The sequence below is a fragment of the Hippocampus guttulatus genome, chromosome 7 (genome assembly GCF_054856545.1).
Source record: "Hippocampus guttulatus isolate MCC_2025c chromosome 7, RoL_Hgut_1.0, whole genome shotgun sequence".
Taxonomy (NCBI): domain Eukaryota; kingdom Metazoa; phylum Chordata; class Actinopteri; order Syngnathiformes; family Syngnathidae; genus Hippocampus; species Hippocampus guttulatus.
The window spans coordinates 3,269,331-3,292,621 of NC_141267.1; the positions used below are offsets into that span (position 1 = coordinate 3,269,331).

The following is a 23,291-nucleotide window of genomic DNA, read 5'->3' on the forward strand; positions in this document are numbered from 1 at the left end:
CATGGAGCAATTTAACATGCACAATAAACAGTAAGACAAATCGGTAATAAAGGCGGTAGAAAGCACCAAACAGTAAAACCAAGAACAAATCTAAGTCATGCTGAGTCGAATGCCAAAGAATACAAGTGAGTTTTGAGGAGGGTTTTGAAGATGGGCAGCGAGGAGGCTTGCCGAATGTTTAGTGGGAGGTCATTCCAGAGAGAGGGACCAGCAACAGAAAAGGCTCGATCCCCTCTGAGCCTCAGTTTAGTTCTTGGTACTTCTAATAAAGTCTGGTCCACAGACCTGAGGCGCCGGGCAGGTGTGTAGGGGCGGATGAGCTCAGAGAGGTAAGGTGGCGCGAGATTATTCAGAGATTTGAAAACAAATAAGAGGATCTTGAAAATAACTCTAAAATGAATGGGGAGCCAGTGAAGGGATGCCAGAGTAGGAGTTATGTGCTCCCTCTTACGAGTACCAGTCAAGAGGCGAGCGGCGGCATTCTGGACCAGCTGAAGGCGCTTAATGGAGGACTGGCTGACTCCAAAGTAAAGGGCATTGCAGTAATCGAGCCGGGATGTGACAAAGGCATGAATTACTGTCTCAAAGTGTTCATGTGAGAGGAGAGGTTTTATTTTGGCCAGCTGTCTAAGGTGAAAGAAGCTGGATTTAACAACGGCACCAATTTGCCGATCGAGTTTGAAATCACTGTCCAGTTTAAGGCCCAAGTTTGAGACTGTTGACTTAAGATAAGGAGACAGGGGGCCCAAGTCTACAGGATGGAATGTACAAGGGCCACTGGGACCAAACAATATCACCTCTGTCTTCTTTTCATTGAATCTCAAGAAATTTTGTGCCATCCAGGTTTTGATTTCTTCCAGACAGGATAGGAGTGGCCTTAATGAGAAGGCGTCTTTCTTGCTCAGTGGGACATAGATCTGGCAGTCATCTGCATAGCAGTGGAAGGGAATACCATGTTTCCTTAAGATGGAACCCAATGGGAGCAGATACAGCGAGAACAGCAGAGGCCCCAGAATTGAGCCCTGTGGAACACCACATGACAGGGGAGCAGTGCGTGACTCAGAGCAGCCAAGGCTGACACAGAAGGTTCTGTCAGCTAAATAGGACCTAAACCACTCAAGAGCACATAGGTGAAAGAGTGTGAAAGGTGGAGCTCAAATGATTAGATTTTTACCCAGAATGCTCCCAAATCTGTGAAAAAAAAACAGAGGTGGCGTGCTAGCGTCATGCATAGACAGGTGCAGGTACAGAGGTGGTCCTCAAAGAAGGTGCTTGGTTGACATCACATGTACCTAACTGGTGAACAGATATTCATTGATGTCCTTTGCTTTATCATTTGTGCACCGTATTTTCTGCACTATTTGGCGCATCTTCAATGAATGGCCTGTTTTAAAACTGTTTTCATATATAGCAGTGGTCCTCAACTAGAAATGCTGTCGGCCCACTTTTTTTTTATTTTTTATAAGACTAAGCACGGCGGTCATGGGGAGCAGGGCTATATGCCAATTTAGTATGGTCAAGCCAAACTTATACAAATCAACACTCCTCACAACCAACCAATAATGGGGTGCATGAAAATAACAATTATTCACTTTGCCAGTACACAGCAAATAATGAGAGGTATTGTGTTAAGGCACACAAACTCTTTTATTTTGTTAAGTTGTGCCTGCTTAATAATAGAAATAGCCCTTTTAGGGAAATAAGACATTTTTACTTTAACTTTGTTAAACAGTCGTTGTCTTTTTCTCCCTTAATTTAACAAAAGCAAAACAAAATACTCATTTTACCAAAATAAATACTAAACATGAAAACAAAAATATTATTTTCATTTGTACAATTCCCCTTTTCACATCCCCTCTGAAATCACTGAAAAATATATCAGAAGAGGAGTTAAGAACCATTTTAAAACCCTTATGCCCTTCGAAAAAAACTGAACCGAACCTACGCGTTTTACAATGTTTGAAAATTGTGTATATGGCATTATTCCAGCATGTGTTTTTTTTATTTTCAATCACTCAAAATGTTCAGCGGCATCTGTGCTATCCATACATATATAGTTTATATTAATTCCTTGGGATTTTTTGCCCTTTATGGACAATAAAAGCAGTTCTGTGCTATGACACTTCAAAGAAATATTGCATTATTTGTAAACGGTCGACTATGAGGGTTTTAAATACTGACACAAGGAGCACAGGAATGTGCAGTGCTGTTCTTCCACTAAAGGTGAATGCAATGTCTGAGGCATGCAAATATTATTTGAGGACGCCATTGGGATGTTCATTTACCATGTTGCGGTGTTCTGCTGTTAAACAGCTGCAAAGATCCCCGGGTAGACGGGAGCAAAACTGCACACAATCGAAACCTCCCGCAATTCGTCTTGTCTAATTGTCTGTGCGCGGCTCTCCTGTGCTGAAGCTGTGAGCACACTGTGGCGTCGCGCATGCGTCTGTTTCCTGACACAATCATCCATTTTCAATGCGTGACGCTAATGTATGGGCAGACCTAAAGTTCAGAGGAGCCAATCAGCGCATCGTATATGCTGACGCTTATGTATGGCCACACCTAAAGTTCAGAGGAGCCAATCAGCGCATCGTTATCGCCGACATGCCCTGCTCAGCCTCCTTGTCTCCAGTTCGTCAAACATTATACACACACAGTCGCGCTGCTGCGTCCTCTGCAATATATCTGTTCGTGCACGCAAATAATACAACGGATAATTTTAACAAGCGATCGCGGTAATGCGCAGATTATAGTCCAAAAATAGAAAATGTATAATGTAAAAATCACTTTATAATTTATTATTTTATACAATTTGCCGAGGGCCCGGACAGAGGAGGGCCGGACAGAGGAGGTCGGCGGTCCGGACAGAGGAGGTCGGCGGTCCGGTCGTGGATCGCGGTCCGCCAATTGAGGAAGACGAATATATAGGATGCACTGCATTATAAGGTGCATAGAATCGAAGCTACAATAGTGGCTGCGGTTGCAGTATGCATCCACTAGATAGTGCTATGCTAAAGGGAATACAATACATCTTTCTATCTATGTCTATCTATCTATTGAGCCCTGGCAGCGGTTGCGCTATGTGTCCACTGGATGGAGCAACGCTAAAGGAAATACAATACAGTACAATACAGCTTTATTTATATCGCCTTCACGATGCTGCAGCTGAAACAAAGCACTTTACAGAATGTTTTAATATACTACACCCAATAAATCTGAATATTGATCCATATGGAGCTCCTTCGGGATATAGCATGAATCATGAAACGAAGTCCATAAAAATACGGGGTGTTTTCAGAAAACTTTATTTATCCCCGTGGGGCAATTAGAGTTGTGCGAGAGCGGCTTATTATAGACAGTCAGAGCAAAGGAAAAACATAGGAGAGTAGGGCTGTAGGCTTAGCACTTGAGGTCTTGAGGTAGTGGTTCCAGCAACAAAACAGTATTGCACATCGTGCAGTATTGCACAGTAAGGACACAGTACAGACAGTATTGCACAGTGAAAACAGTATTGCACAGTGAACACAGTATTGCACGTCAAAAGTATTGCACCGTAAAACCATTTTGCACAATGGGGTGTGTGAGTCTGTGTGATGGGGGTGAGGGGGTGTCATGGTTCCTTGAAATAAGAGTTTAAGAGGAGAACAGCCTGGGGGACGAAGGTGGATCTCCTCCTCGCTGTCCTGCGAGCTGGGAACCGCAGCCTGCGGCCAGAAGGCAGCCATTCGAACGTGGGGAAGAGAGCATGTGAGGGGTCCTTCATGATCTGAGCAGCCAGACCACGGATCTGCTGCTCACACACTGCAGTCAGAGGGCGAGTGGGAAGTCCGATGATCTTGGAGCACACTCTGCTGATGCTGTCCAGGTGGTTCTTCTCCTGCAGACTTTGGGAGTGGAACCAGCAGGCCATAGAGAACGAGAGGACGGACTTTATGAATGCCTGGTAGAAAGTCAGGAGGATTTTCCTGCTGACGGAGAAGGAGTTCAGTTTCCTGAGCAGGTACATCCTCTGGTGGCATTTTTTCAGGATCACCTCAGGTTATTCTCCGGGATGGTCCCCAGGTACTTGTATTCGGATACAGTTTCCACTGGAGTCCCCTGGATGATGGTGGGGATTGTCGAGGCCAGCTCTCTGTTTTCTGGAGAAGGTCACCAGCATGTCCTTGGTCTTGCTGACATTCAGTTCCAGCCGGGAGGCGTCACACCACTCGACGAACAGCTGCAGGGCGGGACCATGGTGTTGCGTGGAGCTGGAGAGCAAAGACACTAGGACAGTGTTATCAGCAAACTTCATCAGGTGGCTGTTGGGGTGTGAGGACCTGCATTCATCCGTGTACAGGATGAAGAGCAGTGGCGAGAGCACGCAGCCCTGTGGGGAGCCTGTGGAGGTGGCGAGAAGGTCAGACAGGTTGTTGTTGATCCTGACTCTCTGTGTTCTGTGTGTGAGGAAGTCCAGGATCCAGAGGATAAGTTGGTTGTTCAGGGAGAAGTTCTGCTTGAGCCTCTGTGCCAAGATGTGAGGCTGCAGGGTGTTGAAGGCAGAGGAGAAGTCAGCAAACAGAAGCCTGGCCAGGGTATTGGGGAATTCCAGATGTTTGTGGATGGTATCGATGATGAAGGCTTTGGCATCGTTGACACCTCTGCCTGGCTGGTATGCAAATTGGAGGGGGTCGAGGCATGAGCTGGCCTTTGTGAGGATGTGCTGCTTGACGATCCTCTCCATGGCTTTCATCACGTGGGAGGTGAGGGCCACAGGGTGGAGGTCGTTCAGGGTCTTGGGGTTATTGTTCTTAGGAATGGGGGTGATGGTGGAGTGCTTCCACAGTTTAGGGACGATGGCGGTGTTCATGGAGGACTGGAATAAGAGCTGGAATACACACCCGAGCTGGTCAGCGCAGTGCTTGAGGACTGACGTTATCGGCTCCTGGTGTACTGTTGATCTTGGTCCTCTTGAGGGCCCTCACAGCGTCCTCTGTGTGGAATGTGATTGAAGAGTTGCCGGCGGAGTTATCAGTCTCGAACCTGGTGTAAAAGGAGTTGAGGTTGTTGGCAAGGGAGGCTGAGCTGCTCCCAGGGATGAGGATGGGGGCGGTGCTGGTGGTGGTGTTCACAGCTGCCATTTTCCTCAGGCCCTGCCAGGCTGCACGGAGGTTACTGCCATTAAGTTTCTCCTCCACCTTGCGCTTGTATTGCAGCTTGGCGATCTTGATGGGTCTCTTGACCTCCCTGTTGATCTCCTTTTTCTCCACCTCGGTGCTCGAGAAGAAGATGCGCTTCTTCCTGTTGATGTTCTCCTTCAGCTCCTTGGTGATCCAGGGTTTGTTGTTGGGGAAGATGGTGACAGTCTTGGAGAGGATGATGGTTTCCTCACATAAGCGGATATATGAGGAGACTACATCCACCTGGACATTGATGTCGTCGGAGTGGGAGAGAAGGTTGCACCAATCCGTGGATTCTAGGCACCCTTGGAGGGCGGTGATGCTCTCCTGCGTCCACTGTTTGATGGTTTCGGTTACCTTCTCTACTCTCCTGATGGCCGGGCTGTAGGCAGGGAGGAGCAGGATAGTGTGGTGATCAGCAGAGCCGAGCAGGGGAGGATGGCGGGCTTGTATGCATCAGGGATGGAGCCGTAGCATTTGTCCAGTGTCTTCCCCTGGCGGGTGGCGCATGTGATGTACTGGTTGAAGCCTTTGAGGGATTTCTCTGGGTTGCAGTGGTTGAAATCTCCCATGATGAATTTGGGAGAGTCGCGGGAAAGGTGCTCCAGTCTGTTGAGGGTGCTTCTTATGTGGTTGTCGCCGTGGTGGGCTTGGCTCTGGGGTTGATGTAAACGATGGTGAAGAAGAGTTGGGGAAATTCTTTGGGCAGGTAGAAAGGACGGCAGGACACAGCCAGGAGCTCGATGTCTGGGGTGCACAGTTTCTCCCTCACGTGGACAGTGGAGCACCAGCGAGTGTTGAAATAGAGGCACACGCCTCCACCATGTTGTTTACCGGTGGTGTCTCCGTCACGGTCCAGACTGATGGGAGACCCGAATCCATCGATGTGCATGACTCTGTCGGTGTCATCCTTGCTGAGCCAGGTCTCAGTGAACGCCAGAATGCAAGCGCACCTGAATTTGGTTGCAGCTGTTTACCTTAAGCTGGAGCTCGTCGGTCTTATTCTGTAGCCAGCGGACATTAGCGAGAATGATCGCTGGTAGTGCCCGCTGTTTCCAGCCCTCACGCTGCAGCCTTGCCCGGAATCCTCCATTCTTTTTTTTGCTCCGTCTGTTTTTTTCTTCTGGCTCCTCATGGCCGCTGAGATGAGTTGCGCACCGCGGACGCACATCGCGTCAGGAAGCCTCACGAGGAGCAGGGGGACCGGCAGCGAGACGTCTCTGAGAAGTAGCAGCTGTTCCCTCGTGTAGATGGTCATATTCGGCGTCTCAAATTGTGGTGAGCCAATATTAATGTGGAGGTGCAGTGTTGTTGTCGTTAGCACTGGCTTGGAGCGCTTGCCGTTAGCACCAGGCGAGCTGGAGGTGCTAGCTGTAGCACTAGCTAGCAGTTAGCACCGGGGCTAACGAATGAATGAAAAGCTAATCGAAGAGTGAAAGTGCGGAATTAATAGCTCGAACAGTCGCGCTGAGGTAACGCGGGCCTGTGGAGCTAGGAAAAAGCAGGGAGTGTAGGTAGGAAATGTGGAAAAAAGCAAGAAAAGTAAGAAAAAACGCTCAGGACGTAGACCTGTCGACCACAGCACAGCGACCTCGAACCGGAACCGGAATACATATAAATCCAAATGGCATTACAAAGCAATAAATGAAAGACAAACATTATGAAGACAATTGATTCAACAAAAAGGCACACAAACCTCATGGGCTCACATCCACAAGGGGCTAAAGATTCTTCGAAGTCTTACTTGTCTCCTTCCTTCGTTAAGTCAGTAGATAACTATGCTTGTGGAATTATCTTTGTTTCATAATGGCTGCACAAAACTCACAAAGTAGTTTTCTGTCTGAGGGTATGTTGGCGAAAGCCAATTTGTGTCAGGCAGAACCCTTTCAGGTTACAATTAGTTTGTGCTCATAATCACCACGAGATCGCATAGGAACACTAACAGGGAAACAACTCAATGGGGGTCTATAAAGAGACTGTAACTGAGTACCCGGAGAAAACCCACGCAGGCACGGGGAGAACATGCAAACTTCACGGGGAGAACCCTGCACCTCTCTACTGTGAGGCAAATGCCCTGCAGTCAACCACCGGGCCACCCGTGACTGATAGTGAGCTCTAAAATAAATAAATAAACAAACAAATAAATAAAGGTTCATTTTCACTGAACCCTTAGCCCTTATTATATCCATATCACGGCATCTGACATGAATGTGGAGACAAGACTTTTTTACCATATCATTCAGATGTTTGCTGTTGGTTAGATCTGTCACTATTTTGTAATCTGTCTTTCATCCGAAGTTAGCTGCAAGAGGCCTCAGCTCCCCGTGGAAGGATAAAAGTGCTTATAGAAATGGATAGATGGATCAACAACTACAATTTGGATAAAAACATTTCCCTCAACAATAGAGCTGGGGGTTTTTCCTGATATCAAGGTCCATGACGAATTGGAGGCATTGTGCATGATCATTTACATACATCGGTAAAAAGAAAAATATCTTCATAATAGATATAATATGCTGGCTCAACACAAAAAGAATTCCAAATTGAACCGACTCAATACAGAATTCTAAAAATGTAGTATGTTCAATGCAAACTACACAATTCCTCCTTCAAAGTAATCCTCCTGTAGTCGAATGCACATTCCCAGCCTTGTTTGCCATGCCTTCATGCACTCCTGGAAGGAATCTTGAAGGATCCTTCGTTGCTTTGTTCCGCATCACAATAACCTTGATAGGCCATGTCTTCAAACAAGACTATAAGAGCAGCTTCCACCAACCCGCCATCAGACTCCTGAAGAAATTACATCACAATCTGTCAACCACAATATTTTTGCTTTGTGATCTTAATTACTGTACTTGAACATTGCCAACATTCAATAACTCTACAACCTGCAAGACTGGGATAGTCAAATTCCTGTCTATTTACATTACATTATATCCATTTTTTTTTCTTTTTGCACTAGCTACACTGTTACCTCTGTCAAACTGGAATACTTCTGTATTCACCTTTCATTATTTAAGATTGCTCATTTTAAAAATTTTTTATTCAATATTCTTTTTAAAAGTGGAGAGAGACCAGCAAAGTAGAACTTTCACAGCTCAGTGTTGCCGTGGTACCGTGTGCATATTACAAATAAATTTTAATTTTCATTAATCTTGAAAATGGGTCCCTTTGACAAACCTCTTGAGCTCGGAAAGAGAGAAAAAAATGCATGTTACAGCATTTTTAGGGAGGGAGCACCTGTTCACCTGAAGCCTGAGCTATCTCAGCGATGTATTATTTCAATAAAATAGATATATTTTTTTAAATCACTTGAACTAAACAGAGTAAAGAGAAGTTGTGTGTTTCATAATAAATATTAAACTTCTGATATTGATGACACATTGCTTGAAATAGTATGTAGGGGGAGAAGAACTATAAATTAAGAATACATTTACATATTCCCTCCTGCAAGAGTTTTTGAATTGACTTCTAATACCATGATTAAAACTGGAATCTTAATTAGCCATAAGGAAAAAGGCATAAGCCTACTATCAAACAAAAATATCTGTTTTTAAATGAACAAGATGGAACAGCAACTACTACGTGGGTACTCCCATCTGGGGTTGCAGTAGCTCAGTCTGTTAACCTAAATTTTGGCTGGAGGTGGAGGACGTGGATTGAAGTCCAATTGCAGACATAAATGTAAAAACGGCAACTAGTTGTTGGAAAGGTGCGAGTCTGTCAGCTGGGTTCTGTAGCGTTGCTTTTGAGCACGGCATGGTTGTCATCACCCCAACTCAATTGATCAGAGGCGATTGCTCTAAGACTGCAAGGGAAGCTCAGCTTCCCCTAAAATGTCCAAAAATAAGTGATCAAATACATGTGTGTACATACAATTGTGTACATACAATTGTGTATACATACAATCCGCGACTCTCTTCTCATTCATTCCAGCAGCTTCACTGCGCTTTAAACTGTGTGGACGCTGAGCATCTACAGCGCGGACACTGAGCATCTAGAGAGTTCAGTGTACTATAGGTTATCCCAATGCATTGAAATGAGACAAGTCTTTGGATAAATGCTGATTTTGTCCCGCCCATCGGACGCTCAGCGTCTCTGGGAGTCTATGGACAGTGAGTGTTTATGGGCTGACCCGGATGCTGAGCTTTTCTGCATGATGATTGGATAATCTGTCTGAGGCTGAATCTCTTTTTGATTGACAGAGAAATGAGCCAATCAACGATCTTTTGATGTAGGCATCATGGGATCATTTTTCAATTCTCATTCTGTTCTGAGTTGAACAGGAGACTTCTTCTAATCATCTGAGCGACACTCTCTTTGTTGAAAACGACTAGCGACAAATAAATCTTTCATTTCTGGTGGGTTTTATTGGAGTTGCTGTAGTTGTAGGACACTAGTTAAGTCCCTGGAAAAGACGCCTTGTTGGTATCCCAGGGTCACAGATACTTTTCAGAGTCGAGCCGCTTCTCCTCCACATCGAGAGGAGCCAGATGAGGTGGCTCGGGCATCAGATTAGGATGCCTCCTGGGCGCCTCCCTGGTGAGGTGTTCCGGGCATGTCCCACCGGCAGGAGGCCCCCGGAACGACCCAGGACTCGCTGGAGAGACTATGTGTCCTAGCTGGTCTGGAATGTGTTTAGTTTAAACACGTTTTGTTTAAGATGGCTGAACGCGTCCCATCCTTGGTTGTGTAGTCTTGTTTATTGGCCTATTTGATGTCTTTCATTAGGAAAAGCACAGACACACATCCATACCCAAAGACCTAAATGAAACTCACAATAATGTACCGCTGTTGGAAGAAGATAGTTTGAAGTGAATTCAATGAAGAACACCTGGAGAAGAGGAAGGAAAGACTTGTCCTGTGCATTATTGGGAACCGTTCTCTGAGTCGGCTTCAAGTGATGTTTGGTCAACACACAGCTCATTTTCTTGAACCAGCAAACATGTAGCAGAACTCCCCTATGATCATACTTTCTATTTTTGTGTTAAGAAATGCGAGTGTTGAGTTGTTTATTATTCAGACAAGAAAAATCTGAAGAAACAATTGGGTTTTGCTTGATTGATGGGAATCCAAATATGATGTGAAAATGAAGCTTCAAATTTCAGGGAATAAGTAGCAGAACTCCCCGACAGTTAATTTCTATTTTTGTGTTCATAAATGCTGGTGTTGAATTCTTCATCACTCAGACATCAAAAATGTAAAGTAAAAATGGTGTTTAGTTTGATTTCAGGGAATCTAGTTCCAGCTCCGGCCTCCCTGTGTGGAGTTTGCATGTTCTCCCCGGGCCTGCGTGGGTTTTCTCCGGGTGCTCCGGTTTCCTCCCACATTCCAAAAAACATGCATGTCAGGCTGATTGGACGCTCTAAATTGTCCCTATGTGTGAGTGTGGGCGTGGATGGTTGTTTGTCTCTGTGTGCCCTGCGATTGGCTGGCAACTGATTCAGGGTGTCCCCCGCCTACTGCCCGGAGACGGCTGGGATAGGCTCCAGCACCCCCCGCGACCCTAGTGAGGATCAAGCGGTTCGGAAAATGGATGGATGGATGGATAGTGTGCAACAGCCTTTCATGTCACATAGGAGGTTTGAAGCGTGTGCGTTTTGTGTGCCCTTGCTTATGTCTCCCCTTCTGTTAACCCCTTAAACTGCACTTGCTGGTCACATTTGCTCTGGATCAGCGGAAACCAGCCAATGGCACATCCAAGGGCGGGAGCAACGAGAGCGTCACACACAGAGAATACAAGGCGGAGGTTAAGGAGCAATGACATTTGACGGATTTCATGGGAAAAATAAATCATCCATCATAATTTGGAGTTATTTTAGATGATAAAAATAAAAGAGACTGAACCAGTCTCCTTGTGCACACTTAACAAAAATTGTGACGAAGCAAGCCAGCGCATTTTGTTACAACACACCACATGAAACAAACACGGCACGTTTTTTTTGTGCAGTGAACAACATCGTAAATTTTGGCAGGTCCTTTCTAAGGCCAGACAAGATTAATAAAAGTTTTTCTCCCCTCCTAAAGACTGAGGTCTGCTGATGGGTCTGCGCGTATCAGTGTTTTGCAATGAAAAGTTGTGATGTATTCTGCTCTTAAAAGGGTCAAAGAAGTCACTTTGATCATTTTTCAACACTTAAATCTAACTGTTGAATCCCAAAGGCAGAGAAGTACGCTTCAAAACTAATACATTTCTTTCCCTCCCCCGGATTGAGCACATACTTAGCTTTCACTACTTTAGAACTTTTATCTGTCTTAAGAACAAAGCAGCAATTTCACATGAGGAGCAGAATTTGGACCCAGAAGCAGACACGACACGGACGTTGGAAAGTAAGTCTTTATCTATGAAAAGACGAAAGAACAACAGAGCGGGGCTGGAGGCAGAAGACATGGAAAAAAAGCTTGACATTCTGACTGGAAATTAGCTTGACCTACTGACTACTGATGAATTCGAGTTTAAATATACTGATCCTGTATGACAGAATAAAGGTGACATAAAAAAAGGACAGTAGCAACTGCATAGCAACTGATACATGAAGGAACAACCAATCACAACAAATTAAAAGCAACGCTTTAATGGGACAGTCAGTTGGGAGAACAAAAATATCCTCCCCATCATGAACAAACTTTAGAGTCGTTATATGCTTTTGTTATTCTATGGTTGTTCAGTTTTAACACAAAACCCTTTTCAGGCATCCCCATTTTTGTAAAAAGCTTGCAGTCACTGCTTTTGACACATCTTTGAAGTCAAGATGGCGCCCGAGTAGGCAGCCGTCGGCAAGTGCTCTCATGAGCCTTGCTTTTTTTGTTGTTTTTTGGTTTGTTTTGTCACTTTGTGTTTGTTATTACGTCGTGTGGACCTGGGACCTGATGTGGACTTTTTTCAGCATTTTTTGGCCACGACATTCATCAAGGAGGAAACTCTGTGCTTGGTGGTTGCGCCTTCTCGGCAGCATGGGTATACCAGCACTGTTTTTGCCTGAGAGATCGGTGCTGTTGAACGGTCTGCAGCTGGATGGATGTAAGGCTTGAGGAGCCGACGATGAGAAGAAAGGAGCGTTAGCGCGGAGCGCCGATGCGGATGTGGAACTGGGAGTCGCGGCTTGGAATTGAAGTGGATTTACATGGGACAGGAGATGTGAGCCAATCTCTTTTTCGTCAATGGACGCTACAGCTTCGTGTTTGCTTTCAAAACTTAGCTTTTAGCAGACGTGTGCACATATTCAGCATGACGTCTCTGACCCACTGGTGAAAGGACACTTTGATCCTCTCCTCTTTCACCTATAACTGCTTCAGAGAACAAAGTGTATGCAGAAAAGTGGTGAAGATTGCACGACTGTCTGTGTCCTATGTGTTGTGTTGTGTTATTTTTGTTATTTTGACTTCAAAATGGCGCCGCGTGAGTGGCTGCCTTTCCAGCAGCTCCTATATTTTGTTGTTCTACTTCTGCCTTTCATAACTTTGCTGCTGTGAATCGGGAATTTCTCCATTGCGAGACTAATAAAGGATTTCTTTTCTTATCTTATCTTATCTTATCTTATCTAAACTCCCGTATTTTCCGCACTAAAAGGCGCACCTAAAATACTTTTCTTTAAAGCTCACAGCGCGCCTTACAATCCGATGTGCCTTGTGTATGGTTATTACGGTAATATGTCGACCCCCCCAAAATGGCTCCTTGCTTGAGACATGCTTACAATGCAGAGTTCAAACTTAAGGCGAGCGGGTTAAGATAAGATACCCTTTATTAGTCCCACACTGGGGAAATTTAAAGCAGTTGAACACAGAAATAGAGCAACGGCAAGACAGTTCAACGTTAACGAGTCAATGTTATAACTTGCTGTTGGTTAAGTGAAATTTGTCGCTGCTTTATTAAATAAGTTTCACTGACATCTGATCGTTCTGTTGGCATTTCCTTGAGCTCCATCTAGTGGATGCATTATAGATTGTGTCTTATAATGCGGTGCATCCAATATATGAAGAAAAGAAAATTACAAAATAGGCCATTCGTTGAAGGTGCGCCTCATAATCCAGTGTGCCTTTTAGTGTGGAAAATACGGTATGCTCATTCTCCAAGCATATGGCCTCCTGAATGCTGACTGATACACTCACATTCTTGTCTATTCAGCTGTCTTACAAAGTCACTCCAAAAGCCTTGACTTCATCAATTATCTTCAAAGAAAAGTGCACCCCCCTCCCTCCCAAAAAAGCAGTAAAACAGTTCGTCATTTCCCTCCAAAACACAATCACCCTTTTTCGAAATACAGCATCTATTCACCCGCCCTGTATGACTATTTTTCTCGTCTACATGCACACAAAGGCAAATTTTCCTTCCTCTCAGTCACCACAAAGCTATCACAGACAAGTGTGAAACCACCACATTTGCCTTTGAAGTGTTGTTCTCTGTGTTCTGAAGAGGCAGAAACGCTTGTACTTCTGCAGCCTACATCACAGAACAAATCCGTCAGGGAGAACAGGACATTCGGGGCACATTGCCTTTTCAACAGCTCAATTTTCAGTCTGTTCACATCACTTCACTGGCCTGGAGCGTCTTCTTGACAGTGTCAGCAACTGAGCAAGTGCAAGAAGCTTAAAACGACAAAGGGCAAAACTTTTTATTGATGTTCTCGACAGAAACCATTTGTTGTTTCCGTGCACTGAGGACAGAGGTAGAGTTAAGCATGGAACCAAACTCATCAAGCAAAAGCCTCCAAGTATCTGTTGTAATCTGTTCCTTACAGCTTCAGGTTCTTAACCCTTTGATGCACAACATAACCGCACCCACTCTAATGCACAACATGGGTCAAAAATGTCCCACATTCATTTTCCAGGTTATTTCATGCAGGGTGAGTATTTTTGTGGTATAATAATTTGCTTCAAGTCATTATTTTTGCAGTGAAGTAGGCCAAACATTTGTGTTTAATATTTGCAAATGTGTTTATTTGTCATTTTGTCACATTGCTTTGATAACAGAGAACACAACTATTTAGTTGAGCTGAATCCATAGTTTAACAACTGTCAACTGGCTGCATTGCATTTTATTCGATTCTGCCTATAAAGAAATCAAATAAAAAATAAAATACATTTGATGTAGGCATCTTGCTAAAACTTACTTTCGCTGTTGTCCTGTATATTCACCTATCTTTCTGATTCCACTGCACAATTGTTGGGTGACATTCTCTCCTAAATTTCTTTGACCCTCTGGTCTTGGCTGTCTCCCTGTAAAGACAGTTCCTTCTATTCCATAAGGTACCCTTGCATCATGAAGGCCATGAATTCTTCTTTGTCAATGTTTCTCCACTCTTTCCCTTTTGTTGTGTCGGTTCTTCATCCCTCTAAGTTGGTGCATTTTAGAATCTCCTCAATGATGTTGTCACTCATGAACATATCCCAGGAATCTTTTGGTGAAACAGCTGATGTTCCAGGAGGAGGTCTTGGACAAATCCTCAGGATGTTTGTGGCTTCTTGTTCTGCCATGAGATGGGATTCTCATTCCAGTAAGATCCATTTTTACTCAGTCTATTGGAATGAGTCTGAGTTTCCTCTTCAGACGATTGATCAGAGGAGTCTTCTGTATCATGAGATGTGTCGTCTCTATGCAGGAAAGTTGTATTTCCAGACACAGCCACAATTCCAGCTTGACCCTGTGGCAAATATTCTGGGTCATCATCATCAGAAATTTCAGACCATGAATCAGAAAAAAAATGCCTCCTCATCTTCCTCATCTGGTTCTTGCTGCAGCATTGCTACACCTCAGTTAATCTGAAAACAGCAATACTCTGGATGTTTTCTGATCCACATCAATATGCACACACATACATCCAGATTTACTTTGGTGACTTAGCTAACCCCCCAATGAAAAAATTCTGCCAGCATCCCCCCACCACGACTAGTAAACACCACTACAGTGAGTGAGCTAACTAATTATAATTACCTGTAAATTTCTAACAAGTAATGTACTCTTGCTCAAAGTAGACTAAAAACAAATCAAATCGTATGTGCAATTCACAACTGTCACCAAATATTAAATAACATGAAAATGAATATGGGTCATTTTAGACCGATGTTGTGCATTAGCAGGGAAGTGATAAAAAATGTTTTTTATTCAAAAAGTAAGAAAGGAAAACATAAAATAATTGTGTCTGATGGTCAAAAACAAGCTAATTGAGGAATATCTTGAAGACTGATTAATTTACTACATATTGAATTGAATACAACTTTATTATCAAATGTGCATACAGCACAGATGAAATTTCTTCGCTCTCAACATAAAACAAGAGGAGCCGCTGCGGGTGTCCGCACCGCCATCAAAAGAAAAGTTAACAAAAAATGACAAAATAATACAAGACAACACATGAGACCCTCCAGCACGACCCTTGTGTATCCTCACAAGGGTCGCGGGCGTGCTGCAGCCTATCCCAGCTGTCTTCGGGCAGTAGGTAGGAGACACCCTGAACTGGTTGCCAGCCAATCGCAAGGCACGCATAGACAAACAACCATCCGCGCTCACACTCACACGTAGGGACAATTTAGAGTGTTCCAGTAACCTGCCACGCGTGTTTTTGGAATGTAGGAGGAAACCGGAGTACCTGGAGAAAACCGCGCAGATATGGAGAAAACATGCAAACTCCACACAGTAAGGCCGCCACCGGAACTGAATCATGTTGTTCTTTTGGAAAAAAACTCACCCAAAAAAAAAAACATGGAACATCAGCATGCTGTAAGCGAAAGATTCTTCCGAACTGCCTGAACAGCCCATCTTACCTGACTTTATCAGGTCCTTGACCAAAGAGCAGTAATTGCAGACAAGATAATACAGTTTCATTTTGCTTACACCACACCTTTTGATAATTGTGTCTTTAAATCACCCAAACAGGCATACTCGTCATTGCCTTCTTATTTGTTCTCTGTTTCCTCTGGCATGATCATCTATGTGGAGAAAGGGCGCTTTTTTTTCTTTTTTAATTTAAGCAGTATTTAGAGTGCCGAATTCATGCTATGCACGAATAGGTTGACATCTACTGATAAACATGTAAACCACGGTCACGTGGTCTGTAGCATATGCAAATCAAAAAAGACGTTGGTGACTTATCATTCGACCGTTTACACATGCTTCCAACTATTATGCAAACACTCGAAATTTTGAACATTCCCAAATTTCTTGTGACAAAAAAAAGAAAATAAATAATACTGTTTACAACAAGCAAACCTGTTTGGAAATGTATTCTCAACCGTTTACGAACCCTGACGAAACCCAAAACCGCAAGCATTCGCTAGTCACTGAGATATGAGCATCACCATTGTGAAGACATATAAATTCTGGTCATTTGTATGAGAATGCCAAGCACTGCCTCTTTCACAAAGTCAGGCACAGTTGCACTAGGTGATACTTTAAAATAAAATCTCAGATTTTCCCACACCCCAAAAACACAATTTCTGATTTTGATAGATTTTTGTCTCTTTCAACACAAACAAAATTTAATTGACAAGGTTAATATTAAAAATTCTGACATGGCTCTGTAAACACAACCATTAATACGTTTTAGTTAAACATTTCAAATCCTCAACAATGCTACGTCAAAAGTAATTCCTTTGAGATTAACATGTGTCAACTAAACTATAACTGAAGTTCTGAACAAACCTTATCGTTGTCTTTGAAAATGTCAAAAAAAAGCAAAGGAGTTTTTAACAATCCTGATACAAAGCAGGTAGGTTACCTAGTTTGAATTAAAGTCATTGTTTGACAACATGCTCTTCTTCAGGTTTTTAAAAAACGGTGGCCAAGACCTACTGCTTGTGAAATGTTATGGCAGAACCAGACATGCTGCGAATGTGAATAGCGCAGCGCAAACCAGCACAGTTCAGTTAATCCCGCTCCCATCCCGCCCCACACCTGCTGTCATGGAAAAGCAACGGAGGCCGTGCGGGGTCAAGCCATGTGTAGGGGTGCGGTGTTTTGCTTTTTAGGGCTAATGAAAAAGAGGCATAAGATGAACAGGTTAAGGAAAAAAAAAGTTGGACAAAACCTTGCATTTTACATTTTCATAGGTTTTTTTTGTGTGACATTTGTTTCACAAGACATAGCATCAGACAATGGGTGTTGAGTGAAGAGGAATGTGAGAAAAGTGGAGCAATGTACACCAGAAGTTAGGAAATGTTAAGACTGCATTCTTAGTGTCTTCACAGGATAAGCAGCAGAATATAGATGGACAGATATTAACGGGACAACTTATATTTGTACAAGTGTATATTTGACCTCATATGTTCTGCTGTACCGTGAACTTTAAACAGCAATAAAAGTTTTTCAACCAGTGTTATTTACAGACTTAAAGTAAAGAGCATTAAGCCATTTAAAACATGCCACACTCAATTTAGTGAAAGAAAAACAGCAAAGAGCTCTATCACAGTGAAACCAAGAACTGAAATCAGTTCACCCTAATGAAATTCTGGTCATTGTGTGCAGTCAGCCAAATACATTCTTCCCACGAAATGACAAATCCAACAATGGATCGACGTAAATAGGCTCTTAAACTAAAGTGACAAAGTGCCTCTTACTCAGCAAAGTTGGACTCAACTATTAATTAGTTTCATCACCCTTCACTCTCACTCAGACCTGTTAGTACAATTTACTGCTAATGTTTAAAAACTTTAATTATGAGTAATGACTTGAAGTATTAAAAGAAAATACTATTTAAAATCATTCTGATCCCAGTCGGCACCACTACCTCATACTGAATGCCATTTTTAAATATAAGAAATGCTAAAGAAAAGCTTGTATGATTATCCATTTTGAAGCATCTAGACTGAATAAAATCATTTGTTTCAAATTGAAACCTTGTATTAATTGTGTTTGGTCACCCTGATTGTGTCATTTATTGCGTCATTTGATTAGAAGTCTCACCTTCTCTCCTATTGACCTTCGCATAGACCGGCCCATGGCTACCAGACAGCAGTGAGGAGCTACGGAATGATGAGTGGGGCAGATTCGACACTAGCGGGCTGTCACAAACATCTGTTGACAAAGCAAAAAGGGAGAGATGTGGGTTTGATGGCAATGCACAAGCATTAAAAAGTTGGCGCACATTGTCACAAAACCAAGACTGAAAGAAGTATAGTGATCCTTCGTTATTTCGCAGTTCGTTTATCACGGCTTCGGTGCATCGCAGATTTTTTTCAAACATATTCATCTTTTTTTTTTTAAGTATTTTTTTTTTGAAGTCCGCAAACGGTCCGCGAGAAGCAGTGAAAGTCAGCAAAACAACAGTGAGTCACATAGAGCAACATATACAGTACGTGAGGGGTGGGGGGGCTGAGAAGATGTAAAGCCATGTTGATTGGCTGTGCATCTTCTTTCGGTGTTATCACTGGGTTACTCTTTGAACTTTAATCAGTGCTCAGTGTTGTTTACGATGCTGCTAGTGTGTGTGTGTGCGTGTGTCTGTGTGTGTATGTGTGTGTGTGGCTGAGAGAGAGAGAGAGAGAGAGAGAGAGAGAGAGAGGAGGCTTATAAGAGCAAAAGCAGGTCTCTTCCATCCTTAATTGTCTAATCATCCTTAATTGACTAATCATAAACACGTCTGCTGCACGCTGTGGAGTGGGATCGCTGGCCTGTGTGTGTGTGTGTGTGTGTGTGTGTGTGTGTGTGTGTGTGTGTGTGTGTGTGTGTGTGTTAGTGCGCTCTGCTCAAGCGCAAAGACCCGTGGGGCATTTTTTTAACCCTCATATTATGTTGAAAAAAATCACATTGATTATGTTGTGGGTCATTTTGACCCGCACTGTAAAAATCCACACAAAATAGTCAAAAAACAGGTTACACCAGTAACAACTTTGTTTAAAATGATGTAAACATTCAGATAAGAGACAGACAACAGATTTTTAATCCCAAAAGTATATTTAAGAACTGTTTAGTTAAAGTTTTTCCATGTCACGCTTCTTTTTTTTTTCATTTAACTTTTCTGAGATTTTCAGTGTTTTATCTACAAAGTATTGCACTGGCAGTTGTATGTGTGCTGTCAGATTGTCAAATCCCCTTTTGGTGGAGTTGTAATCCAGGATCATTTGTGGCTTCATGTCTTCTCTTGTGCTCAGAGATGCATCTGTGTGCATTGTGCTCATAACATTTTTGTTTTTCTTTGGGCAGTATGAAACAACTGCTGATTTCTCAGTGAAAACAAATACTGAGGAATGCAGAGGTCTGCCCTGCATCTTCAGAATTTCACCGGGAATTTCTGTCTTATTTCTTCTGACTGTTGCCAACATAGTCAGCTTTCTCTCCTGAACTTCATCTCCAAGGCCGTAATATTGTAAACAAGTTATGACTTTGCAGTCCTTCACTCATTTTCAGCACCACACGCATCATCTGAATCTTCTCAGATGCTCCTTCAGGTAGCTTTCCAGTATGCACTTGCATATTACATGCAAAACTAGATATTGCATCACAGGCTGCCCACATTGTGATGCCATACGTGCCAGAAAGATCCTCTGTCTCTGAAATATCTTCCTCTGCATCACTATCCCAGTTCAAACTCTGTGATGAAGCTTATTCATCTGAAAATTTTCTGGAGAATCATTATTGGTATGTTGGTCAAAGAAATGACATGAGAAGAGTGAAATTGACCCTTGACATTATATAAGGGTTAAATTTATGTTAATTGGTCGCTACTTCGCGGATTTTCATTTATCGTGGGTGGTTTTGGTCCCCATTAACCGCGATAAACGAGGGATTACTGTATTGATATTTGTGTCACAGATCAGGGTTTTTGTCGTGGAGATGGGGATGCAAAGGTGGACTCAAATGCAGGGAAGCAGAGGAGGTATGGGAGCTAAGTAATCTAAAAAAAAGTATATACTCAAAAACCTAAACGAAGTATGTGGTAGGATAAATTGATTGATTTTTTTGATTGAAATATTTTCTTCAAACATGACAAAACAGTAAAATCAACAAAAACAAACAAACATCCAACCATTTTCCGATCCGCTTTATCCTCACAAGGGTTGCGGGGGTGCTGGAGCCTATCCCAGCTGTCTTCGGACAGTAGGCAAGGGACACCCTGAACTGGTTGCAGCCAATCACAGGGCTCACATAGACACTCAACCATCCATGCGCACACTCGCACCTAGGGACAATTTTGAGAGTTCCATTAACCTGCCACACATGTTTTTGGAATGTGGGAGGAAACTGGAGTACCCAGAGAAAACCTGCGCAGGCCTGTGGAGAACATGCAAACGCCACACAGGAAGGCCGGAGGTGGGATCGAACCCACGACCTCTGCACTGTGAGATCGGAGGGCACACATAGACGAACAACAATCCATGCTCACAATCACACCAAGGGACAATTGAGGGTGTTTCATTAACCTGCTCTGTATGTTTTTTTTGAATCTGGGAGCAAACCGGAGTGCCCGGAGAAAACCCACACAGGCACGGGGAGAACATGCAAACTCCACACAGGAAAGCCAGAGCCGGAATCGAACCAAAAACAATAATTAATTGTAAATTAAAATAAAGAAGAAAACAAAACAAATTACGAAATTAACAAAATCCAAAAAAACAAGACTGTAGATAGCAACGACACACAAAGAAAACACTTACCACCACAAGCTACGGACACATTACGAATCAATCGACGCAAACTAAGAAAAACCAGGGACCTAAATACAATTATATTATAATAGCAAATAGCATCCATTATATTGCCATAATGACCATCAAATCCAGTTTACTATTGGTTGTTTGCAGGCTTGCATACATTTTTCACATTGCGCTCTCACTGGAGCGTGACACAGAGGAAGCAGCCTATAACTTTATGGCAGGCTGAGTCAGCATTGAAGTCGGTGAAGGCCCTCGTTATCGAGGAATGCGGCCCCCAGGACAAGGCGACGGCTCCCGGTGCTTGTGTCTCCGATGACTGTGGAGGCCCAGTCTTCCCTGGAAGCCCCGCCCGCAGGATTGACAGAAGTGGGTTGGGGGGCCGGGCGGTTGCCGGGCCCTCTCCTTCCTCCGCGCTCGCCGGTCCTCCTCCGCAGCGACGCGTCGAGTCTCGAGGACCCGGACCCCGCCCCGCACAGCCCCACGCCAGGCCGCCCGATCCGCGGCCAGGTCAGCCCACTGTGCCGGGGGAATCCGGCACCGCTGAAGATGACCCTTTAGCTGGTCTTTGAATCGTCTTTTCGGGCCACCGCGGGGACGGGTGCCCTCCAGCAACTCCGCATAGAGGAGCTGCTTCAGGAGACGGTCGTCGCTCATCCGCTGCACGTGGCTGGCCCACCGCAGTTTGGCCAGGGTGATCATGGCCTCGATGCTGGTGAGGCCAGCCCGGGTGAGGATCTCATTATTGGTCACTCTCTCCTCCCAGGAAACGTTGAGGAGAGATCGGAGTCGTCCTTGGTGGAACCTCTCGAGCCTCTTGATGCTGCTCCGGTAGAGGGTCCAACATTCGGCGCCATAGAGAAGGGTCGGGAGGACAACAGACTTGTACACCATGATCTTCGTGTTGGTGGAAATGGCGTGATTCCTGAAGACCCGACGACCGAGGCGTCCAAAGGCTGTGTGGGCTGCCTGGATACGGTAAGTGAGGTCCTCCGTGAGGTCGGCGTCCTCCTGGATAATGCTGCCCAGGTAAGGGAACGCCGAGACCTGCTCGATGGATTCGTCGTCGATGGTGATTTGGGGTGGACGATGGTTCAGGTGGAGGGTCTTTGTCTTTTTGGTGTCCGCGATGAGCTGGAGGCCCCCGGAGGAGTTGGAGACCGCAGCATTGTCATCAGCGTACTGGAGTTCGCTGACGGTCGTGACCATGGCCCCCCGCCTGCTCCTCAAATGGCTGAGGTTGAAGAGCGACCCTTCAGTTTGGTAGCGTAGAGTGATTCCGTGCTCCTGGACAGGGGTGACGTGGTGGATGAGCGCGGCGATGTAGAGGCAGAACAACGTCGGCGCCACCGTGCAGCCCTGTTTGACTCCGGTCCGAACCGGGACTGGGGGAGTCATTTCGCCCTGCGTCAGGACGCAACCCTTCATGCCGTCGTGAAACATCCGGATGAGGGATATGAATTTGGGGGGGGGGGGCAGCCTTGACGTTCCAGCACTTTCCAGAGTGCTGCTCGGGACACATAATCAAACGCTTTGGCCAGATCATAAAAGATGGCGTGGAACTCCCTCCGCTGCTCCCAGCACTTCTCCAGGAGCTGTCTGGCGCAGAACACCATGTCCGCGGTTCCCCTTCCTGGACGGAAGCCCGCCTGGGACTCCGGAAGAACCCGCTCAGCGAGACAGGTCTTTCATAAATCACAAGGTCTTTTAATGAAACGAAGCCCATTTCAATACAACACCAAATAAGTGCAATCACAATCTAATCAAAGTTTAGTACAACTTGCAAGTGTGTTACAAATAACAAACCCAAGTCACTTTGCTAAGCCAGCTGCTAAACTTTAATTGGAATACCTCATATACTTGTTCATTCTTTATTCAGTTTTACTGGGAAATGAAATGGTAAAAAGACATAAGCACTGGCTCGATAAAGAAAGCTGACTTGACTTTTTTAATACATGCTTCTTCTTGCTTTATTCAATTTTAAAGTGGAAAGCACTATAAATGGCCCTAAATGGCTATTGCATGAACAGATTGAAGTTGGTATACTGAGCGGAATAAAAAACAGAAACCCCACCATTCTCTGAATCTACATTTTATGTTATTTTTCTTTATATCTTACCTTTTCCGGTTTCTCACTGATCGACTCTCATGAAATTTTATCCCAAAATAAATGTATTAAACTCACTGAATGAGACTCCCCATTATTTTAATGGACTACAAAAAAATTAACACAATTTCTCAACGAAAGAAACCACTCTGAATATGGTCATGGCCCATGTGCATGGCAATGCATGAAACATGGAAAGGTCAAATAGCATAACAGTTCCCACTGTCAATAAATTATAAACTACTGAGACACCATCTGATTTTAAATAACGTTTGCCATTATGTGTGATAACCTGAGATTGACAATAGGTATTCTATAGTTTGGTGCTTGTACTTTTGAAGACTGAAATCTCTGAAAACGTATTTACTTGTCAAAGTCTGTGAGATTGCTCCTCCAGTCATGGACTACAGACTTGGATTACAGATTACCTCACAAACCGG

General features: G+C 44.1%; 1 protein-coding gene across 1 annotated transcript in view; it reads right to left on the reverse strand.

Annotated features, from left to right (window-relative positions):
• LOC147201997 (contactin-associated protein-like 4) overlaps positions 1 to 23,291 on the reverse strand; it is a 111,778-nt gene that overhangs the window by 79,531 nt on the left and 8,956 nt on the right. The window contains exon 2 of the mRNA XM_086115440.1: positions 18,058 to 18,168. Coding sequence (XP_085971566.1) covers positions 18,058 to 18,168 — 111 coding nt within the window. The remainder of the gene's footprint in view (positions 1 to 18,057; positions 18,169 to 23,291) is intronic.